The sequence below is a fragment of the Zootoca vivipara genome, chromosome 12 (genome assembly GCF_963506605.1).
Source record: "Zootoca vivipara chromosome 12, rZooViv1.1, whole genome shotgun sequence".
Lineage (NCBI taxonomy): Eukaryota > Metazoa > Chordata > Lepidosauria > Squamata > Lacertidae > Zootoca > Zootoca vivipara.
In genome coordinates, this window is record NC_083287.1 from 40,855,505 (window position 1) to 40,878,533 (window position 23,029).

The 23,029-nt window shown below is 42.7% G+C and overlaps 1 protein-coding gene across 3 annotated transcripts in view; it reads right to left on the reverse strand.

The window, feature by feature from the left end:
- Positions 1–20,344, reverse strand: part of EPC1 (enhancer of polycomb homolog 1) — a 54,886-nt gene extending 34,542 nt beyond the window's left edge. Inside the window, exons 1-2 of one of the 3 annotated variants that reach the window (XM_035128875.2) lie at positions 20,222–20,344; positions 19,321–19,515 (exon numbers count right to left, since the gene is read on the reverse strand). In XM_035128875.2, the coding sequence (XP_034984766.2) occupies positions 19,321–19,515; positions 20,222–20,338 (312 nt within the window). In that variant the 5' untranslated portion in view covers positions 20,339–20,344. Of the gene's footprint in view, positions 1–4,475; positions 6,724–19,320; positions 19,516–20,221 lie in introns of those variants that run through there. The other 2 variants (XM_035128876.2, XM_035128873.2) reach the window with 2 other exon arrangements.
- Positions 20,345–23,029: the final 2,685 nt, after the last annotated feature.

The window sequence follows — 23,029 nt, forward strand, 5'->3', positions numbered from 1 at the left end:
ACCGTACCCTGTTTCTCATATTTTAAGACATACCCATAAAATAAGCCATAGCAGGATTTTTAAGCATTCAAGGAATATAAGCCATACCCCGAAAATAAGACATAGTGATAGGTGCAGCAGCAATGCCGGCCGCGGCAGGAGGAGGAGGAAAAAATAAGACATCCCTTGAAAATAAGCCATAGTGTGTTTTTTTGAGGAAAAAATAAATATAAGACGTGTCTTATGAGAAACACGGTAGATTGGCAGGAGCAGAGACCGAGCAATGGGAGCTCACCCTGTTGCAGGGATTCAAACCTCTGACCTTCTGATCGGCAAGCCCTAGGCTCTATATTTTAACCCACAGCGCCACCCGTGTCCCTAAATACTATATTACTAATGGCAACTGAAAGCATTTGATGTCTTGTGTCACTTATACAAAATTAGCATGCGTCATCTACCTCTGGACATTACTTGACTTCATTCATTGGCACTTTTCTACTTAAGCAGAAATATTTAACTTGGAAATCATGAATAGTTACTGAAGTCAATTGACTCTCATTTGTTTAAACTTCTAAGGATGATAATAGGAGGAGAGAGATCAATGCATTAACACTCCTTGATAACCTATTTTAGGTTAAACCCAGCCAGAACCATACTTTCATGGATCTGTGTTAGCCAAGATAAACATTGCAATTATTCTTAGATGCAAGAAAGAAAGATGAAATCAGCTTCAAGTCATAACTTAAGCAAAAGTTTAAAGACAAAACAGAGCCAATTATATATAAGGTTATGCTTCTACAGTACATACTTGGAGCCCCCTAGGTATGCAAAAGCATGTAAGTTTCTAAATTAAAACTGAATTTTTTTGGCATGCCACTGACAGTTGAGCTTAGATGAAAAAGAAAAAAGGGGCTAAAGAAAACTTGGGCATGCAATGGTTGAGAGAATACAGACTATCAGGATGTCAGTTAGGACTCAGCTACACTGGCAAAGAAGAATAACTTTATATGTGTTGTACAGTATATGCATTATAACAGTTACACCAGATGGCACTGTGGAGTTCCTTTTTTTGCCAACCCGATTTCTCATACAAAGTTTAACGGAAACTCTTCTTTGATATGTCTAGAGCCAGCCTTGAAAAGAAATTCCCCACCAAAGGGAACATGGAGGGCAGGATGAGAGGGGAAATTCATTTGCTCAGCACTGGACATCCTTTACCTATTGCCTGGGCAGGGAGAGGGAAAGAATTAGAATTGGGGAGATGCATGCTGAGAGATCCTCTCCAGCCCTATAGTATGGTGATTCAGATCTCTAGAGCCGATTGCTGCCCCTACTATATAGCTAGAAAACGCTCGGGTTGCAGGTGGTGGCACCCTGGTGCTATCTGACACAGTAGGTCAGGGCAGGCAGGGGAATAGTATAGTGCTGATTATCCTTCCCCAACTCCTGAAACTCCCTCTCCCCACCTGCACTTCTCTTAGGAGTGGGGATGCAATGGAACATTGTTCTGCAGGCCCCACTTGATCCCCTATTTTAGCATCTCGTTCAATTTAGCAGTGTAGCATTTAATATATATTACTCTGGAAACAAATTGTATTATGGCCCATATTTTTAGTTCATTCAATAAGGTGCAAGAATCTAACTGGACTGCATAATTTGAGACGTGATATAACAGTAGGACTGACACTATTTCATGCATAAGCATTTTGCATCAAACAAAAGCATATTTTCTTGTAAGCACTTTTTGTAAGCACTTTTACTTGGATTATACAGTAGATTCTGCCCTTGAAGCAATTACACAACTGTTGCTGTGCACCACTTCCCTCACTCTAGAGCATTTCTAATGATTCAATGTGCACTTTGGCAGGATAGCTAATGTGGTGACTTTCAGGTGTTATAGACTCCAATTCCCATTAGCCCCAGCCAGCATGGCCAAGGGTCAAGGTAGTCATAGTACTCAAGATCTAGAGGGAACTACACTGGCTACTACTGAGTTATTGATTACAGGCAAGTGTCCTTAGAAGTCATAATCTGAATCCATGCAGTTAGGTATACATAAGCCCATCTAAGCTTTTAAGCGTGCCTAATTTTGCATAAAACTAGGCCTTTTAGTGCAAAAGACTAGCAATTTCCATGCACCTGCTACAGAATATCACACAAGGTAGTTTGTCACTGTTTATGTACCACGTCTTAGATGTCTTTGAAGCTTTTACTATTAGAGTAGCACAAACCTTTCCATAACTTATCTGAATTAAAAGATTTATGAATGAAAGTATTTTGCCCCTTCCAACTCTACAATTCTATGACTATGTCTTGCTGTCCATTGTAACACTGCCCTCTCACCTTTGTATTAGTTTTTCTGTTTTTGTTTAACACATGCCAGTTAATTTGGACCAATGCACCCACAGACTCATTCACCTCCACTTCCCTCACTAATTTAATCTGCTGATTTGTCAGCAGGAGAGCAAAGCCTTGTGACTTCCTAATCCTCTCTTTTTCAAGTGCAATTAAATAAATTCAGCACTAAGAAAGCACAAGCCTAAAATTCAAGGAGGCTGAATTACATAGACTAGTCCCAGGGCATTAAGGCTCAAAAGGGGGACAGAACAGGTCTTGTTGCTTTTTTGTCCCCTATTCATGTTTACACAGGATTAAGCCCCATTTCTTAGGTTGATTTCATAGGACTGTTATCTTAGCTTTGGTACTTGTTCCATCACATGTACCGTACCATACATCAGACAATGCCAACAGTTGCTATTTAAACTGATTTGGCATTTTGTTTACATTCACCGCATAGTACCATTGGATGAAGTAAATGCAATGCAGACAAATGTTGAGAGGTTGAAAAAAATACTCATTTCACACGAGCTAGCTACCTTTCTACCTCTGTTTTAAAGGTACCCATACCGTGCACTTGGAATTCCTACATACTTAAAAAGTTTTTCCCCCAAGTGTCTTGGTATGCCTTAATTCATAAACTCATGACTCAAGAACTCTGAATTCTCTTATTAGAATATTCTTACAACTCTGTCACTCGACTGTATCATTATAAGCAACAGCATCCTTTCAGCTATAAACTTTATTTTGAACAAGTGCATACTATTTAGAAACCACAGGTTTCCTCCCTAGTCCTTTTTCTCTATCTAAACTTAAACCTCCTTCTTCAAAGATCCTATCTACTGATATAGTTTGCAACATGCTTTACCGGAAAAGTTATTGCCCCACATCTGCTTTACACAGGTCTTGTTTTATAAAGCAACAGGAGAACCATCACCCCTTGCTTAAATTACTGTTGGCTCTACTAAAACAAACATTTAGAACAAGATGTCCTTTATCAGATAACAGCTGCAATCCTAAGACTCCTTACTAAGGAATAAGGCCCACTGAACTTAGTGGGACTTCCTTCTATTAAGTATGCACAGGAAATTAAGTTGCGTGGAAAGTACAGTGTTGCGACTCCTCACCACCGATTTATAAATCTACTAATACTAAAACCTTAACTGTACTGTCAAGCGTCCCAAAAGACTTCAAAGTATTAATAAATTTGTTCAGAGCAAGTAGGAAAGATCGTGCTTCATACTTAACTGCTATTCTATCAACGAGATGACAGATGGTTCTCCTAGTAGTAATAACCAAATCACTTTTATTTGGAAAGGCCGTACAATTAAAATAGATCTTCACTTGGAAGACACCTACTTCTGTATTGAGCTTGCTTTCTGCACCACTTTTCAATTAACAAATCATGTCACTAAACAAGCAAATGTTAAACCCCAGCCTAAAGAAGAATGTGCAGGGGCAAGGTCTGTTTCTCTTACCCTTCGCTGCCGGCTTAAGATTCTGCGCTACGCTACCAGGCCAAGCTAAGCTAAGCAGAATTCCAACTGAAATAAACGCACTGGCGCGGTTCTAGTGCTTTTACACACAGCCTCGGCCACGCTGCTAGCGAAGCCAGAAAAACACGCTGCTAAGACACATGGGCAGCCGCAACTTCCTCGCACCTTTCTCCGCTTCCCGGCTTATTGCAAACGCAAAGACGCCACCTAGCGACCGATGGGCGGCACTTTCACCTAGCTATTCTCGCGCCGCCGCCGAGGCTCGAGCTCTCTCGCACAGCTGCCTGCTGTACAAGGCCCAGCCCAGCAAAGTCGAAGCACAACAAAATGGCGGCTGGCCGCCGCGTCACGTGACCCCCTTTGTGCCTTTCGGGGGGCTGAAGGGAGCCGACCCGGAGGCCTCGGCGCTCCAGCCCAGAGCGAAAACGAGCCTCGGCCGGGTGGGGGCGGGGGCTCCCGGAGGGAAGGCGACGGGGCTGTTGAGGGACTATTGTCGCCCTCTTCTCTCTCCCCCCCCCGCACACCCGGGGGGAGGGAAGCGGGAGGAAGCGGGGAGAAAATGGCGGCCATTTTGTGCTTGCGCAGAGGCGATGGTGGGGGCCCGGGTGTGGGGCGATGGCGGGGCCCGGCCGGAGCAGGGATGGGAGGGGGTCTCTCACGTACCGACTCCTCTTCCTTCTCCATGCCCGTGGGCATCTGCGGCACGGCCCGGTTGATGGAGGCATACTCGGCTAGGTCGGGCAAGTCCTCGCAGCGGAAGACGGGAAGCGGCTTAGACGCGTCCAGCGCCCGGGCCCGAAACGACAGTTTGCTCATGTTAGTCGTCGGCGGCTGCGACTGCTATGGCGGCTGCTGCTCCAGCTGAGGGGGGGGAGGCAGCGAGAGCGCTCCGAGCTGAGAGCCGGACCCCGCCGAGCGCTCTCATGGAGGGACCGGGGCTCCCGCGGCGGGGCGGGGCTCGCTCCGAGGCGGGTCCCAGCGGCGCCGGCTGGCGCGGCTAGGCTACGGCGCCGATTTCTCTCCTCCGCCGCTCCGGCTCTGCTCAATACGCCACGGCCAACATGGCGGACATTAAACCTCGACTGGCCGCCTCTTTCAGCCAACCCCAGCGCCACAGCCATTCCCACACTGCATCGCGCAAAGGCGCGGGCACGGCGCTGCTGGGGGGGGGAGAGAAGGGGCGCGCGGCGCGGGCACGGAGACGAACGAGCGGGAGCGCTCGGGTTTCCCCCCCACACTTTTTTTTTTTACTGCTTCTGCTCGGGGATGATGAAGAAGGTGGTCCCGTCTTCGTTCCCAAAAGCTGTCACTGCTTGGGAGTCTCCTTCATTGTGATGCAGCAGCAGCAGCAGCACAGAAGCCGACCCAGCCGCACGCAGGAGATCCCTCGCACCACACTGGGGAGAGGGGAGGGACGGCGCCGACGCCTGGAGGAAGGCACGAGGTGGCCGGGGATGCCTCAACCCCAGCGAGGCGTTAAGGAGGCGAAGAGCTTCCCCTCGGCACAGGGCGGGCTGCTCCGCGCTGAGGGCGGCATGGCACACGGCGAGGCACGGGCTCCCGGCCAGGAGCAAAAGGGCACAACACCCAATTTCTCTGTAATTATTTCGGCTACAGTGCCCGGGCTGAAAAAAAAAAAGCAGCAGCAGCAGCCTCCCCTGTATTATCGCTAAACCATAATTTCTCTACACACACTCCACCGAGTCACTTTGTTCTTTACTCTGGAAGACCGGGGCTCTGTGACATCAAAAAATTCTATAGAATTGACTGGGAATTGGGATGGATGTGCATATTATACAGTTATTTGGAACGTTTTGTCTGAAATTTTGAACTTAAACCATTTCCCTAATTTTTTCTTCACACGCACATTTTAAAGAATGCATCAGGGATGAATGAGATGCATACAACAAAACATGCACCTTGGAAAAATTTGCCGCCACCTTCCATGTTAACAATATTGAAGCCCTTTCTTTGTAATGGCTTGACTGTGAGATATATGCTACTAACTGCATCAAATTATACAGCAGCACTTCTTAAGCTTTTTGAATTTGGCTACATTTTAAACTTATTCTTCGGCCACCTCCAATTGGATAGGCTGTCACAGGTTTGACAAGTGAGTGCATGGGATTCTCACACCGCTGCCTAGAAGTAGCTGCTGCATCCCTCACTTAACAGTAGCATACTTTAAGTAGTTTTAGGCTGGAAAAAATGCAGCTGAATTGCACACTTCAATCTCTGTCTTATAGGCTCCACACTTCAAAAACGTAATTTCCCGAACGTAGATACAGCATGCAAAGGTGCCAATGAGATTTTGTCCCATCTAGTCTTTTCTTCAACATCCTAACTTTCTGTGTGTAGAAATGATTTTTTTATTGGGGACATCTTTTATCATAGTGCACCTGAAACGGTACCAGCCTAGTAGTTGTGAAAACCAAGGACCACCAGCCTTTCCCCCTAAATCAGCCAGCCAGGAAAGGAGGCAAGATGGGGAGAAGATGCTATGAACAGAACACAGTCTGTGCTTCTTTGCAGCTTTCGTAATTAAGAAGCAGTTTGGATGGCTGTAATAGTAAATATTTGCAGTATCGTCGACCTTTCCAACTTTTCCAAAACTTTACATTTCCTTCTGAGTGTTGGACATTCTGTTGGGGTTGACTGGAGAAGGGAATCTATCTCAAACTGGCCTGAGGAATTTGGTATTTATTGTAACACACTAGAAACTACTTTACAACTTAAGCAGTAGTCATTGTATAGGCCAGTGATGGCGAACCTATGACACGCGTGTCAGACGTGACACGCAGAGCCCTCACTTCTGGCACGTGCCCCCATCGGCCCATTCGCGCTGTTGTTGTTCCCCCCCCCATTTGTTGCTGGTAGCCAGAGGTTGGTTTTTAACCCTTTCTGTCATGGGCGTACCCAGGATCAAAACTAGGGGGGGCAAGGGGAGGGGCCAAGGCACGGAAGGGGAGGGGCCACAAAGTGGGCGGGAACGGCGAACTCGCGCTCCGCCGGGCTGTGCCCCTCCCTAGCAGCAGGGCTGGTGGGCGGAGGCGGAGCCCAGCCCAGCGGAGCGCGAGTTCGGCGTTCCCGCCCACTGCGCCGCGCTCCCTGGTTCCCCGCCGCGCTTGGCCTTGCCTGAGGGCGCGCCGGGGAGCTGGAGGGAGGGTGCGGTGCGGCGGGAATGGCGAACTCGCGCTCCGCCGGGCTGTGCTCCGCCTCTGCCCACCAGCCCTGCTTCTAGAGTAGGGCAGCTGCCCTAACTTGCCGCATGGTGGGTACGCCCTTGCTTTCTGTGCTTTTTCTCTGGCACTTTGGCAGACGATGATTGGGTGCAACAGCGTTCATTTTTTAACCCGCTCTGTGCTGGGTTTTTTGGCACTTTGGCAGACTATGTCAGTGCTGTGTGTTAGTTCCAGCGAAGGTATTATTCGTCATTTATTTCTGTTCTCCCCCCAAAAAAGTGCAGCAGCTTTGGGGCATCCCCCCCAAAAAAGCAAAGCAACTTTTGCACACACCCCAAAAAAACCTCCAAAACTTTGGTCAGCAGCTCCCCCCAAAAAGCTCAACAACACTGGGCACTTTGTGATAAATAAGGGGTTTTTGGTTTGGTTTGGTTAAATAATTAGTTTTGGTTTCTTAAATACAGTTATATATTACAATTATACATTTTTGTTATTTAAACTATAAATATTGCAAAATTATGGTTTTTTTCTCGAAGTGACACACCACCCAAGTTATGCTCGGTTTTTTGGCGAATTTTGACACACCAAGCTCAAAAGGTTGCCCATCACTGGTAGGCCCTTAAATGCTGTGAGGGCAAAGGTCAGATACAGTAAATTAACAGAAAAGTAGGTATAAATACTAAATGTTTTAGAAGACACTAGGAAGACATGAAGGCCAAGTGATATAAAACACAACCTCTATCTATCTATCTATCTATCTATCTGCGCAAGCCATGTGATTTTTTTCACATGCAAGCTACCAGCTATCGTTCAAAGTGCAATAAATAAAACCCGTTCAACAGGTTGAACAGATTTGGGGGAATGCTTTAGGTGTCAACACCTATCAGAACATCTATCAGGACCCACTGGTTTGTTTTCAGACCTTACTTGAATACTTTTTTCACATTTGATTTGGAGCCTCCAATTACATTCTGCAGTCATTTGTACTGAAACACTTTCTGCATGGATTGCAAGACCACAGCAAACAGGAATACAGTCGTACCTTAGTTTTTGAACAGCTTAGTTCTCGAATGTTTTAGCTCCTGAATGCCGCAAATTTGCAAACTATTTTTGAAAGCTGAGCATCTGACGGGAATTTCAATTGGCTGCAGGAGCTTCCTGCAGCCAATCAGAAGCTGTGCTTTGGTTTTCCAACGTTTTGGAAGTTGAACGGAGTTCCGGAATGGTTTACGTTCGACTTCCAAGGTATGACTGTACTGCAGACTTGGAGCATTTGGAGACCTCAGCACCTTTGCTTTAAGGAGCAGCTGCATGTACAAAATACATATTCTTGGAAGGGGAAGTTGTTCCACTATCACTCTGTGGGGGTGAACTGGGCCAAATGATGCATATAAATTTTCCATGAATAACACCAGTGATGGAAGAGAAACTATTGGAGAGGGGAAATCTCTAACAGGGTTTATCTGGCACATATTTAAGTCATAAATTCAGCAAGTGCTTTATGAAAAAATAAAATGGCATTTCATATGCTTTAATAACATCACAAATATACAAAAGTCATGCACCCCTCACTTTTTGCTAAATTACAATCTGGTACTATGAATATCTACTTGGGAGTTCAATCAAATAATATATAAAATTTCTGTCTTAGCAAGCAACAGTTTTTTTGAGAAATTCATATTATTTTGCACATTCCACGATATTTTCTCCAGTGGGAGTCTAAACTCTTTCAGCACAATCCTGTGCATGTTTGCTCAAAAGAAGAAATCTAACAGAGTTCAGTGGGATTTGCTCTCAAATAACTGAGGATAGGATTGCAGCCCAAAGTACAGGTAACTGCGAGTCTGTTTTGTGGATTATAAGGAAATGCTACACGGCATGGCTTCTCTCTCCAGCTCTTCCTTAGAGTATTTGTGCTGCTCTTTCTTGGACTAGGCATATGTACAGGCACTATACTCATAGCTGTGCAGAGGAAGTATGCTGAGCGGTTAATGCTGTTATGAGCAAGTGCATAGCTAGGGATAGGACGAGTCTCTGCCATGCTTTTTCCAAGCAGCATTCAGAGGCTACAAACAGCCCCTTTCTACGCCAAGTTCTAACAGTGCTGGACCCAACGATCTATCGCAACATAGATTATTATGTATTGTTGAGTGATCATAAAGAACTTCTAAAGTGCTTATAACATTCGCGGGACATCACTACAACTTAGGAGACGCATGCCAGGCATGCCTGGAGTCTGGTGTGAAATACCATCACACATATATACAAGACATTGGGGGAGAACCATAACGTCACCATCTTCCATGAGGATCTAGGGAAGAAGCTGGTTGTATCAGTGGAGAATTGCAACCATTACAACAAGCTCCCACGTTGGGTGGGGTCCCCTTTTTAAGAGGAGGTATAGATGTGAGACAACAGAGATTGTTCCAAATAACATACAACATAGGCCCTCCTTGCTTTCTTTCCTGGCAACAACAATACATTGCTTTAGGTTGGGCATCCCTATTTCCTTACACTCAAATTCCTTTTGAGCATTACCAGCCACAGCACCCTGGTAGGAAAAATGGAACGCCCAAATCACACAGGTACAATCATAGCTGCTTGCAGTGTAGAGGACCCTGGTTTGGAGAGTCAAACCAGGGATAGCAAAGCGCTTCAGGACTTGGAAGAAGCCGCCACGTTCTGTGAAGCCAAAGACCTCAAAACCTTTCCTGCTTTTGACAATGATGGCAATGAAGGTGCAGCGGCTCCAGCTCCTGCAAGAGGTTGCATGACAAGGTGATCACCAAGTGCATTCCCATTTGAAGAGCCAGGTCAGCTTTCCTCCAACAAAGATGAAGAGCAAGGCAATGGAAGATCTAAGCCATGAATCTCCAGATACGTTTAGTCAAGCAGAATCTACTGCAAGCTTTGTTGGGGTAGCTGGTTCATAATCTTCAGAGGTTCCTGTGTACAGCAGCTCCTTGGCGGCTGAAGTGGCCGGTTCAGAAGAATTTCCTCTATATGGTTACTTCCAGGAGGCTATGCTGAACCCAGCCATCTCAAGCACCATTGTTCACCCTAATGCGCCTTTGGCCTTTTCCTCCACTACTGAACATTTAGCTTCAATCAGCAGCCCTGTACCTGCATCACACTTTCCAGTACAGCCAGCCTTCATACCATCTTCTACATCAAGTCCAGATGTAATTATTCCTGTGCAATTCCGGTGCCAACCACCTTCTGTTCTATCTGATTGTGTTGCTGGATACAGACAGGGAGTTATTATTCCTCCCTACTCCTGGCCCCCAAACACATGTGACTTGCCCAAGGACCTGAGAGTGGTGCAGGTCTTCTATAATAAAAACATTCAACATTATCACCAGAACTGCTCGATTCCTGTGATGTGCACCACTCCATCCAACAAGCAGTTTTCATCCAGTTGGTCCATCTGCACCTTGGGCACACACTGAAGCTCCAGTATCCTTTTCAGAACCGTAAGTTCCTGTTCATAGTCAAGTTCCCCCCCCCCCAAAGAACCCCAGAAGCCTATTTATGTATTTGAATTGGTCTGTGACTGTTTAATAAATTTGATTACCTGATTATTTATGTATCATAGCATGGAGCCCACTACCAGTTAGTGCATTTGTACCCTGATCCTTCCCCCTTGGAGTATGCTGTGCAGTTCCATGCAGTCAGATCCAGTGCACTGCATGGTGCAGCTAGCTATCTGTAAAAGAATAATTTTCTAGGTGCCAAGCATTCCTGTGTTTCTTTTCCCCTTTTTCATGTTTCATTTGACACAATGATTTGTTATATAGAGGAGGGAGAAGTCTATATATTGGGGAGAGGGGCTACTACACTGCACATACCGGTAGCATGCTCTCCACATAAAAAAACAGAATTATAAATTTAAAAGCTGTTCTCCTTTGCGTATGATGACAGCAAGATGGAAGAATTTCCAAAGCATTATTTTGGTAGTAGTGCATCATGTTAAAATGGTACTGCCTTGCCTTTTGACTTATGTGTTTTTAAGTTGCAGCAAAAAGCTGGAATGTACTTTAATGAAATTAACTGCTTTTTGTATACAATTGTATTATGATGTTCCTGGGAAGAAATACTGGCTGTGAGTTTGGTTATACATACAAATACACTGTCTTGCCAACTAAGGCCAACACTTCTTTCTTCAAAAACAGACTGAAAATCTTGACACATACTTAACACATTTTCCAAATGTAAACACTGTACGACATATAAGCAGACACATCTTGTTTCAATCCCATTTTTTAGTAAAAAGGGCATGAAGCTGCCCAGCAGAACCTCTCACTTAGTACATTTCTATCCCACCCTTCTTCCATCAAGGAACTCAAGGTGATGCATGTAGGATCTTGGGTGGTCTCTCATCCAAACTGAGTAGACTCAGATCTGCTTTGCTTCAGCAAAGTTCCTGTGCCTAAGACCATGTGCCTTGGGATATAATAGTATTTACACTATGCTAGGCAGAGGAAGACAGGAGTGCCTGGTGTGCTTGTTAGAGAGATCCTAACAGTGCTCTGGGTCCATGGGGTCAAGAAGAGCTAAACGACTAAACAACAAAGGCAGAATATGATCAAAATAAGGGAAGGAAGATAAATGAGCTCAGAAATACTGAAATGAAAAGGAACAGGATTTGCAAGGCAGGACCAAAAGTCTGCAGATATATGCAGAAATTATAGGAAAGCAAGTTCTAGGGTTATTTGAATGCTGTTACCGAACAGAAAGTTACACACAAGACATATCATGTCATATAATCAGAGATGTAGGATGTGTGAGGGCTTGTAATGAATATTACCTCTTTTGCAAGATTTGTATTAATTTCACAATTTTACAGTATTACGGCAAGTTATTACAACAAGTGGCAATGGCGTCTACCTTACATGGCTTTTTAAAAGGATTAGAGAAAATCAGAGAGGATAGTCTATCAATGAGCATTAACCATAAAAGCTAAATTGACTCCCCATGTTCAAAGGCCTTCTCTCTGAATACAAACTGCTGAGACCAAATAGAGAATAGCTATTGACTTCATGCCCTGCTGTTGAACTTCCTAGCAGTCTCTCATTGGCTGCTATTGAGAAAATGCCAGATTAGCTGGAGTTCTGGTCTGAGCCAATGGTCTATTTTTATAAAAGATGGGGATAAGACCACTGGCTATAATATGGTAAGTTTAGGTTGAACTAAAGAAAGGAAAGGCATTTGTAGAGTTTGCAAAGGGTTTGCAAGGGACTTACAACAACATGCTGCGGCATCTCAATCAGGGTTCCAGACAGCCTGCTATGCCCTCTCCCAGGACACTCCATTCAATTCCTTTGCTCACAGACAACCAACATTCAGTGGTACTACTGTGTAGGCTCAGTCCTCTTTAGGATGATATTTTTGAGGAGGGGGGTCACTTCATTAGGCTACCCCCTTAAAATTATCCCCTGTGGATCTCCAGAGCATGCCAATGCATCCCTCTTGTTTCTCAGAGGCTCCAATTTGGACTCACCTCTGATAGCATTTACCCACTGAGTTTACAATTAGGAGGAGTGAAGGTGAGGAAACCAAAAGCGGGTAGGGAGGATAGGAAACAAAAATGTGTGGATGTTTTGCATCCATATTGAGCCTTAAAATGAGCTTATGCTATGTCTGGATATCCTCTCTGGACATCTGTTACATAACTGAAATTGGTTGAATGAAAATGTATTCATCCAACCAGGAGTTGAGAATATCAACACCATATCAATGTAAGAAAGAGGTCAACCCTTCTTCCTTTTACCTTGTCATTTTCTCTCTCTTAAGGTTAGCTGAAATGATATGAAAGAATACTCAATCATTATATTCCTGCTGTCATCTAAGAAGATGGCCATAGATGGAATTTAACCGCTTAGGGAAATATTACTGTTTCTAACAAAGTAACCAGTTCATTAAGGGTTTTTGTAAACAAGTCTTCTGCCTCCTCTTTCCCTCGTTTACTTCCCAATTAGTTGGCCCAGTTTGCACATGAATTCATTATAATGGATGCTCAATCAATTTCAAGAATTAGGCCACTTTCATGTATGGCAGGAGCTTGAAAAATGTATTATGTCTTCAAGTAATAACACTCCTGAAAATACATCACAAAGGGACACTGCAAACAGAGCTCTGTGGAAAAGGAGGATATCTAGGGCTTTTACTTTTTCTACATCCCCTCCTACTCCCAGTTATTTTCCCAGGAAGCCTGGTATTATTTTATCACTTAAAACAATCAGAATGTACACTGCATTTATCTACATTGCTCCACAAGATTCTGTAGTTAATGGAAATATGGAAGAAGAAAATCTAATCAAGCTCCTTACACAGTACTTGATTACCTGCAAGATTACCTGCAATTAAAAATATCAAAGCATTTCACACTTTTATTTTAACTCGTTTAACCTAAAAACACACACAAGCACTTGAGGCCCTTTGAATGTGAACAGATGGGTTATTTTCCTTCTGCGTTTGCAGCCATCTTAAAGACTATACAAAATTATTCAAGGTAGTTAAGCAGAAGCTGACTAGAAAGTGCCATAGAATGATCTCACATAACCAAGTGTAGAGAATAAAATGTCATATTGCCACACAGTGTTGATAGGCATTAAGTTAAATTTACTGGGGAAACATTTCCTTACTGCATACAACACTATACAGTAGTCACAAAAGCTCCTAGAGTTCAAGAGAGCCCTGTTTCTCTCCTCCACCCACTTCTGCATTTGTGTATGTGTGTGTGTGTGTGTGTGTGTGTGTGTGCGCGCGCATATGGAGACACTCACCAGGGCAACCTAGAGCAATGGCCTTCAAATGCAAGATCTACCAGTACCTCTGACTCCCAATCTATAACATGGGACCCAATTTCACATTTTCACTTTTGCGTTATAATTATTAATCCTAAAATGGCAATTCACCATAGCAATACTTCCAAATGAAAAGCAGTTATTTCTACACTTAATCTTAGCTGAGAAGTGAATTGTAGAAGTCTAGAGAGCCATAAAAATGTGAACAGAGTGCCCCTGCCACATAGAGAGGTCCCTCACTAAAGGCATAGATATAGAAAGGTAGAACATGTGGTTGGCCAGAAATATGTATCTTATTTAAAAATGGTTCATGCCTTTCTCCTGCCACATTGCAGCCCTGATGAAAAATGATAAAATAAGTGTATCATTATGTCCTAGCTCAGACCCCACTTGTACTGCTCCTTTGGTCTAGTCAGCCTTAGATGGAATCCAATATGGCAGCAACAACTTTGCTATGACCCACCTATGGGTCCTGACCCACTGGCTAAAGACCTACGGCCTAGAGAAGTAGAGTTGTGCCTACAGTATGGATACAGAATAGTCTGTGCATAGAAAGTCTAAGTCTGCAATCTATATATGTTTACCTGGAAGTAAATCCCGATGAACACAGTGTGGCTTAGAGGTAAGTAGACAACATGTAGGGTTGCACAGCAAAGCTCTTCAGCTTAGAAACATAATAGCACTGTGCGTTATAATAGAGACACATTAATGGGATGAATGCAAACAGACCTGCAATATATCTTATTCTTGTAACTTAACTATGAGCTACTCAGTTAAATTACCCAGTATCATTAGTCAAGATGACCATGGGATGCAAACCAATGCCCTGGGTACCACCTGATCCTCTGGATGCTAAATCCTGAGAAAGGATATACTGTACAAGGGTGAAGCCTCTTGTAATTTACCTTTTCTTCATCTCCTGCAAGTAAGTCTGCACTTACTCTGAAATACCTAGGACTAACCACTGTCAGCCTTAGGACAGGATAAGATACTCTTTTCCTTGCCACTTTCTGTTCAGATGCAAAATGTGTGTTTTATCAACACAACCATTACTTGAAAGTAATGCATAGATTCAGACCTTACATACTCATCATTATCCAGAACTAGTTCATCTTCAGAAACAGTAGCAAACGTAAGTTTATCTTTGTACCAGCTGAGTGATGTGGAAAAAGCATGGTAGTTTTATATAGGGTTATATGTTTTAGATGAGCAAAAACAGACTTAGTATCTTAGACCAGGCATAGGCAAACTTGGCCCTCCAGATGTTTTGGGACTGTGGTCAGGGATGACGGGAGTTGTAGTTCCAAAACATCTGGAGGGCAGAGTTTGCCTATGCCTGTCTTAGACTAAGCACACTATCTTCAACTATTCATGGATATCACTCATTCATGTCTTACTCAGGGCTTATTTTCTAAGTAGCAGGGTTCAGATTTGTCTCAAAATAGTCACATCCACTGATCACAAGCTTTACTCCATAATCCTAGATGTGTATAGGCTGTTTTGTGGTTATTCAAATGGAAAGGCAAAGCCCTGCCACTGAACAAGCAAAAATGCTGAAACCTTTCCTTCCTGGTCTTACCTCCAGCAATATCACCACATAATTCAGAATATCTACATTAAGCTAGTATTCTCCATAACTATACAGTACACAAGGTCACCTCTTTGCTCAGAGCCTTACATTAGCATGCTTTTATTTAGCTGTCAAGTTTCCTCTAGGTTGCCACTTCTCTGTCTTCTGTTATATGGTCTCTATTGTTGCTTTGCGCTGCACAGTCATTTTTAAGGTACCACTCATACTTTCTGTCATGTTTCCTATGCTGAAGAAATATGCCCACCTCATCTATTCAGGAAAGTGTTATAAACGCCTTAAACTCTTTTTTTCTGAACTGCCTGCCCTAACATCATATCAGCTCTTGCATTGCCTTAGGAATCTCCCTTATCCCAACTCACTACTCATTGTCATATTGAAGACTCCCTTCCTTCATTATTGACTTCACTAGCATTGGCACCATGTCCATTATATTCTGTAAAGAACCTAGCACATGGCCAGTAGTAGACAGAGTCACTGTAAATTTATTGTCTGTGGCAACGAAGAATTGGTAACAGGCAACCAAGTCAAAAATGATTTGTAAACTGTGAGAATTGGGCTTCCTTCCATCTATATGCCATCAGGGTGCCACAAAACAACCACAAGTATTTATTTATTATATATTCTCTGCTTCCTCCAAGAAGGTCAAGAGCACAATTTTAACTTCACAACAACCCTCTGAAGTTAGGCAGGCAGAGGGAAAGTGGCTCACCTAATGGCACTCAGTCAGTTCATAGTTCAACAGAGGTTTGAATCCAGACTTCCCATGGGTTCGACAAAATGGTGCAGGATGGTAACTTCTGTGGGCTTATTTGCAAGGTTGACATAGTAATCTAAATAGGTACTATAAAAATGCACAAATGTATTAACTGCATAAGTAATAAGATTTCCCTCCCAGCTACAGTGGCAAGTAAATCTAGTTTAGCACAGCTCATGCCACCTGGCACAAGCAAATTCCCCCTAAGGGGGGTGTAACAATATATCATAGAATTGTAGAGTTGGAAGGGACCCCCAAATGTCATCTAGTCCAACACCCTGCAATGCAAGAATCCTGCCCACAGCTGTCCCTGGGTGGGTTCTAACCACCAAACTTCTGGTTAACATCCAGATGCACTGACCCGTTGCGCCAATATCTGCAGAGGAACGACTTATTGGAGGATAGTATTTAAGAGGTATACCCATAGATGAACTGGAGAACAACCTGGCAGCATTTGATTTAAATGGCCAGTGGCACACTAGAGTGACTCAAATCTGGGGTTAAGGTATTTCCTAGTCCTTTTAACTGAGAATGTTTAAATGGAAGTAGCAAGGAATGAATCTCAGACCTTTACACATGCAAAGCATATGTTATGCCACAAACATGGACCTTCCCCATATACTGCTCTGAGTTCCTTGGAGGAACAGAAGTATAACAAACAGCAAAATTCCACCTTTTTACATATAGTGCAACTGTGAGCAAATGGATGTGAATACTTTCCTATCAGAATGCAGAAAGGACTAAGAAGTCGTCTCTACTTATACACAGCTAACAGCTGTTCTACGACTACCAGCCATGGCACATTCATATGCCTCTTGTTTCACAACAGCTGTGCATAGAATGCACCCATGTATCAAGGTGTCTGTAGCACTGTATGGTGCAATCATGTGCTGCACTGCCACATCTTCTTGAGATGGAGGCTGCATGAGTTGCATTCCTAGATCTGTAAGAGTACATCCATGATTGGCCTTTTCAGGCAACCATTGTTGTTACACAGTAGGGCCCATAACTAGGGAAAGCATTTTCTGTTGCTAATCAGCCCATAACTGATAAAATTTTTACTTATATGCTCAAATGTAGATTTTTTAAAAGAGCTATTTACCCAGCTAAATTGCCTTCCTCTTCTTTATTAAGCAAATTTACTCAGAAACCTTCAAATACATTCTGCAGCATCAAACTCCTTGCAAAGAGATTTCTTTCAAGGGTAAGAAAGAACACATTCCCTTGAGGTATATGTTATAAATATCTGTGGTACAACAGACACACATACAAAAGCAATGTCCTCTATGATTATTGTGTTTAAATGTGTGTGCCAAACAATTCCATATCTAAATTTCTAATACAAAGAAGTTCAGAGTACTAGCTTGAAGAATTCCTAAAGAAAATTAAAACATTCCTTTACAATACTTTAGTAGATTCCCTAACCTGTTGCGTATTCTAATATATTTTTAATCATTTCAAAACCATGCATTTATAAGATGATGCCATTTATTTCATGATTTTGACATGTGGAACTACATCTTCCCAGCCATCTTTGCATCACATTAACCACTTTTTGTTTACATATGAACAATAAAGATTTTTGCAGGGGATGCTATATATTGGTGTTCTTAATATGTGATATAGACACAAACACTTAAAGCAGTTTGAAGACTACTTGGAAATTTATTAGAAGCTTTATGCCATATGTGTCTTGCACTGGTTAATTTCCATGTTGATAGAAATAAATATGAATATTCCTAAAATATTTTGCAGGAGTTGAAAAAACATTGGCCAATCCTAATTTGTAGTTCAGCTATCAATGCTTTTTTAATCTTTTAAATCAGGGGAAATGAATTAGGGCTTTTAAGGCTGTATCAGCAATTATGAAAAATACTATCGCATAATGAATATATAACACAATAAAATTATATAGACATATATGAACCCACTACACACACACACACACACACACACACACACACACACACACAGTTTTCAGCCACTGAGAAATAATCCTGGAGAAGGGATAAAAATTATTAAAGAATGGCATAATTCTTCACATACCTCAAGAGGATTTTTTTATAGCAAGGGGTGGAAATCCAAACCCTGGCTCTAGTCTCACAAAACAACAAAGGACTGTGACGACATGTCTGTTATGGTGTACACTGTACTTCACGTATATGGATTTTAATATTTTATCTATCTATATTTTTACACACACACACACACACACAGACAGACAGAGAGAGAGACAGAGAGAGAGTATGGTATAAGGTTGTATGCTGTATTTGGTTAGAAGAAAAGAGGAAATGATACAATAGATCAAATCTTGCCCCACCTTTCCCCCCACCTTTTCTTGGTGAAACGAACATAAATTGTTTAGGAGCACCACAGCGCCACCAACACAGATCAATACAAAACAAAAAAGATTTCCCACCGTGTGCAAAAAAAAAATCGCCTAGAAAAATGCCAAAAAATTACAAAATGTCTCCCAAATGCACCTTCTCAAAAGAACACGACACCTAGATGAGGTGTATTCCTTAGGAACCTGTATATAAAGAATGCTTTGAGATGAGTGACCAAAAAGCAGCTTACTGGCAAATAAAAAAGGCCAATGTCTAGTAACAGGCATAACTTGATAAAAACCCAGTTATGTCAATACCTTCCTTCAATACACGGAGGGCAGTTTCTCTCGTACTTTACACCAAGCCAATCCACCCCCAACCCCTAATTAGTCACAACCACTAATATCTTAAAGGGTATTCCTATTACAAACAATACATTTTCTTTCTTTCTTTTCTCTCTCTCTCTCTCTCTCTCTGTGTGTGTGTATTATATTTTGTTCCACGTATTTATTATTAACGCTGGAGAGTCCAACTCCACCTTGAAAATATCCGAGTTCTTGATGGCGCCATAAAAAAAAATCAAAGTACAAATATATACTGTAGTTAGAATACAGTCACTCCTAGGGAGAAAAGCAAGATAGGTTTATAATACTCAGAAATAATGAGACGACGTTTGGTGTGCTTAATTAGGAGAGCTCAGACCTCGGGGTGGGGGTGGCGCGGGGTGGGGGAACAAGCCTACATTGGATTCATCAACATTAAAGAACATTATTATTATTTTGGGCTAGCCGATTGCCGCGAAAAAGAAAATATCAACATACATATTTGAAAGACTGGGGAAAACTTACCTCGAAGAAAGGAAAGCAGACAGCTGCCTCCTCACAACGACGGGAAGAAAATAGGTTGTGTATAGTTTCTCGCTTGCAGATAGCAGCCTCCACGCAGCGAAAGGATCCCCGAACATCTTTAAAAATCTTTGCAAACGACCACGGAGACCCTCTCCCATGATCGGCGGCGGATCCCGGAGGTTTTTTGTTCGGGATCTGTGGGGGGCGTTTGGGTAAACCGGAGAAATATCCAAAGAAGATTAAAAGCAAGAGGCGGCAGGAGCCAGAAGACTCTGGGGTTAACAACTTTGTAATGGCAAACAGGCGTGTTCTGATTGGTTAGGAGGGCAGTGTCCCTCCACAGTCTGCACTATCCCCCGCTCTCCCCCTTCTGCAGCCTGGAAAAAATGCAGAAATGCAGTGTGCCATTTTATACAGGCTTTAAAAACACACCCCAAACCCAGCCACCGAAAGCATAGGCATCACATTTTTGGTGTGTGACACTGCAAAACAAGAGCTCCCCCAAAAGCTTCAAATTTTTTTTTTAAAGGTCTCCTTCAGTACGTATAAGCGTGTCCTTGGGGTGCAGAGAAAGAGGGAAAGAAAAGAGACGCACAAAAATAATCCACACAGGGGGGCTGGGCCATTTCCCCCTCCCACCTCAATTATTTCTTCTGAAATCACGTCCAACTGTTAAACGCGGCAATGCCCAGCCGCCCCCATCCCGGTCCAGGAAGCTAGAACTATTTTTTTAATTATTATTTTAATGTAAAGAAATGAGTTTGCCTGAATGATATCATAGCACCTAAAAAAAGCCAGTCCCGCCTGGAACAAAAATCCATGACTCCTTGATACAGAATTTGAGAGGCTGCTGCAACAGTAGGAAAGATTTCCTTCCCCCCTCACAAATCTGCTTACCTACCGTCATAGGCAGAGAGCCAAGAATATTAATTTCAATAGATACATCCATTGTGGTAGGCATAGTTATTCTACAAAGAATGTTTAAAATCCCCTCCTTATACTGACAGAATTCTGCCATGCTGCCCACAAACAAAATGGCTGTGGCACTGAGTTTTTTTGGATCCTCCCACCGTACTTCTCCCCACCGCGGCCTCCGGGAAGTGGTAGAAATCCAAAATAAATCAGTACTCCAAGTACAATGCCCAATCCAAACTCCCCATGACATCAGGAAAGGCGAGGGGCTCTGAGAAGACGCGGTCCTATCTTTAAGGGTTTTTTTTTAAAAAAAATTTGTTTTAAAATGTGCATCAATCATTGGAAATTTGCATGGCAGTGTAATCCGAACTTCCTGCTTTACATATGTATGAGGTCTTTCACCTATCTTGGCAGGCTTTCAAATTAAGTGGGCTGGGAAATTTGATGCTGTGTATCTTCAGTTGCGAGCTGAGTCAGGTACTCAGTCGCTGTGTGCTGGTAAAAATGAAGGCGAAACGCCTGGCCTAACAAAGAAAAAGAGAGAGAGAGAGAGAAATCAAAATCTGGCAGCCCCAACCCTCCATTTCCCGTTTCACTCTTTTGGAGGGTATATTTAATTAAACAAGGCAAGTTATTATGAATGTGGACACTCTACAAAAGTACAAACATTGAACTTTGTGTCTTAAGTGTTTTGTATAATTATTTGTGTGTATGCTATATGTGTTTATGACTTCAACTAATACTGTTTCTTTGTGATCAGCCATAAATGTTAGTTCTGTTCAGTTCTTTACACTAAAGGGAAATATTGTTTATTCAAATTTAATTTACTGGCAATTTATTTCAAACCTTGAAACATTAGATATGACACCTTTCAAGTGCCAATTCTCCAGAAACTGCAGTGATCCCAACTGAGTTCTCATGGGTGTTGTTTACTTCAGTGAAAGGTATTTTATTAGAATGCCTCACACCACTGATAAAATAGTCCCCATTGAAGACTACTCTTGATCACAAGGATTGTGACTTTCTAATGCAAGCTACAAACTACTTAAGCCAGAATGTTTTCATTTGAATTAGCTTAACTCCACTGGTGGCAGTAATAAACTTCAATAGGACCAAGCTGATTTAATAGATTTCAATGGAATATACTTACAAACAAGCATTTTATTTAAATTTCAGTTTTACGGCCTAATCTCAAAAGGCTGTTTTAGCTGAAACAGTAATACCCACATTACCCCCCCACACACATTTATACTACTGTAGCATAAACTACATTGTATCCTCTGAGCCCCCACTCTGCTCCTGACATTTCAATACACAGAAAGCTTTTTAATTTCCCTTTGTTTGGAAAATTGCTGGTATTGAACAAAAGATACAGAACCTTTTGATTCTGTGATGGGTCATAAGTGAAACCAAATATTTATTGCAAACTAATCAAAAATAATAATGTTTTAATACTGTTATGAACCACCATGGGATTAGTAACATGAAAGGGCAGTATATAATTTAATAAATATGCAAACTTATTTCACAGCAGTGCGGGTGGTGGCTGTGCCAGCTCTCTGGCACTGGTGCTTTCATATGTTAAATCCCATTAGATACTGCTTTAGTATTTCAGCACAAAGGACTAGGTCATATGTAACAAAATCAAAAGCTTGAATATACATTTTTGGATTGATTTATGCATGCAGTGCCAGCCCAAGATATTTTGGCACATGAGGTGGACCCCAAAATTGCACACACACACACACACACACACACACACACACACACACACAGAGAGAGAGAGAGAGAGAGAGAGAGAGAGACACACACAGACACACACAGACACACACAGACACACCCTGCCATGGAAGAAGGGGGTGAGAGAAGATCTACCGTATATCATGAACAAGCAGGGAAGGAAGATCAACATAGGGATCTGCTACCCTGGTGAATCCTGCCACCTGAGGCACTCACCTCACCTTGCCTTATGGGTGACCCGGCCCTGAATAAAGATCTACATCAAGATCTGCTGCCCCTTTGGATCCTGCTGCCTGAAGCAGTCACATCACCTTACCTCATGGATGGGCTGGTTCTGAATAAAGATCTACTGTACTTTGGGATCTGCTACCCCTGTGGCTTCTGTTGCCTGAGGCAAGTCACCTCACCATGCCTCATGGGTGGGCTGGCCTTGCATTCATATTTATATATTTACAAATGTCTCTAAGCAATGTACAAGAAATAAAATATTGTTTAGAACGTTCTGAAGGAAGTCTGTGATCTGACTGAACAGGGCTTTATATAAATAAATTATAATGTAGATTGTGTAGTTCTGCCCCAAAGCATTCAACATGTGTGACTTCACCGACCGAAATTGTAATACCTTTGAATATAATTCTTATATGTAATATAAGAATGGTTACCCAAAAGCATTCAAAATTATTCAGTAGACCTTTCCGAATAAATCTCAGAAAGCAATGGGAAGGGGTTCTGTGTATTCTGTGCCACTTTTTCTTATTCACATTGGATTTTCCTATAAAATTTTAATAGCCATTGGTACCTAAAGGCAGACATGGCCCAAAACATTTTGGCACCTGAGGCAAACCAAAAAATGGTACCCTCCTTCGACAAGGGAAGAAGGGGGGTGTGAACACTGAGAACAAGGGGGGAGAGAGAAAGATCTACATTGGGAAAGGGAGGGAAGGAGGAGAACAACAACAGTGCTTCCTGTTCAGCAAGAGGCTGCTATAGAGGTGGCATGGCGGGTCATGCCAAGGTGGCGAAAGATCCAGCCTCCAAGGAGTGCACTGCAGCC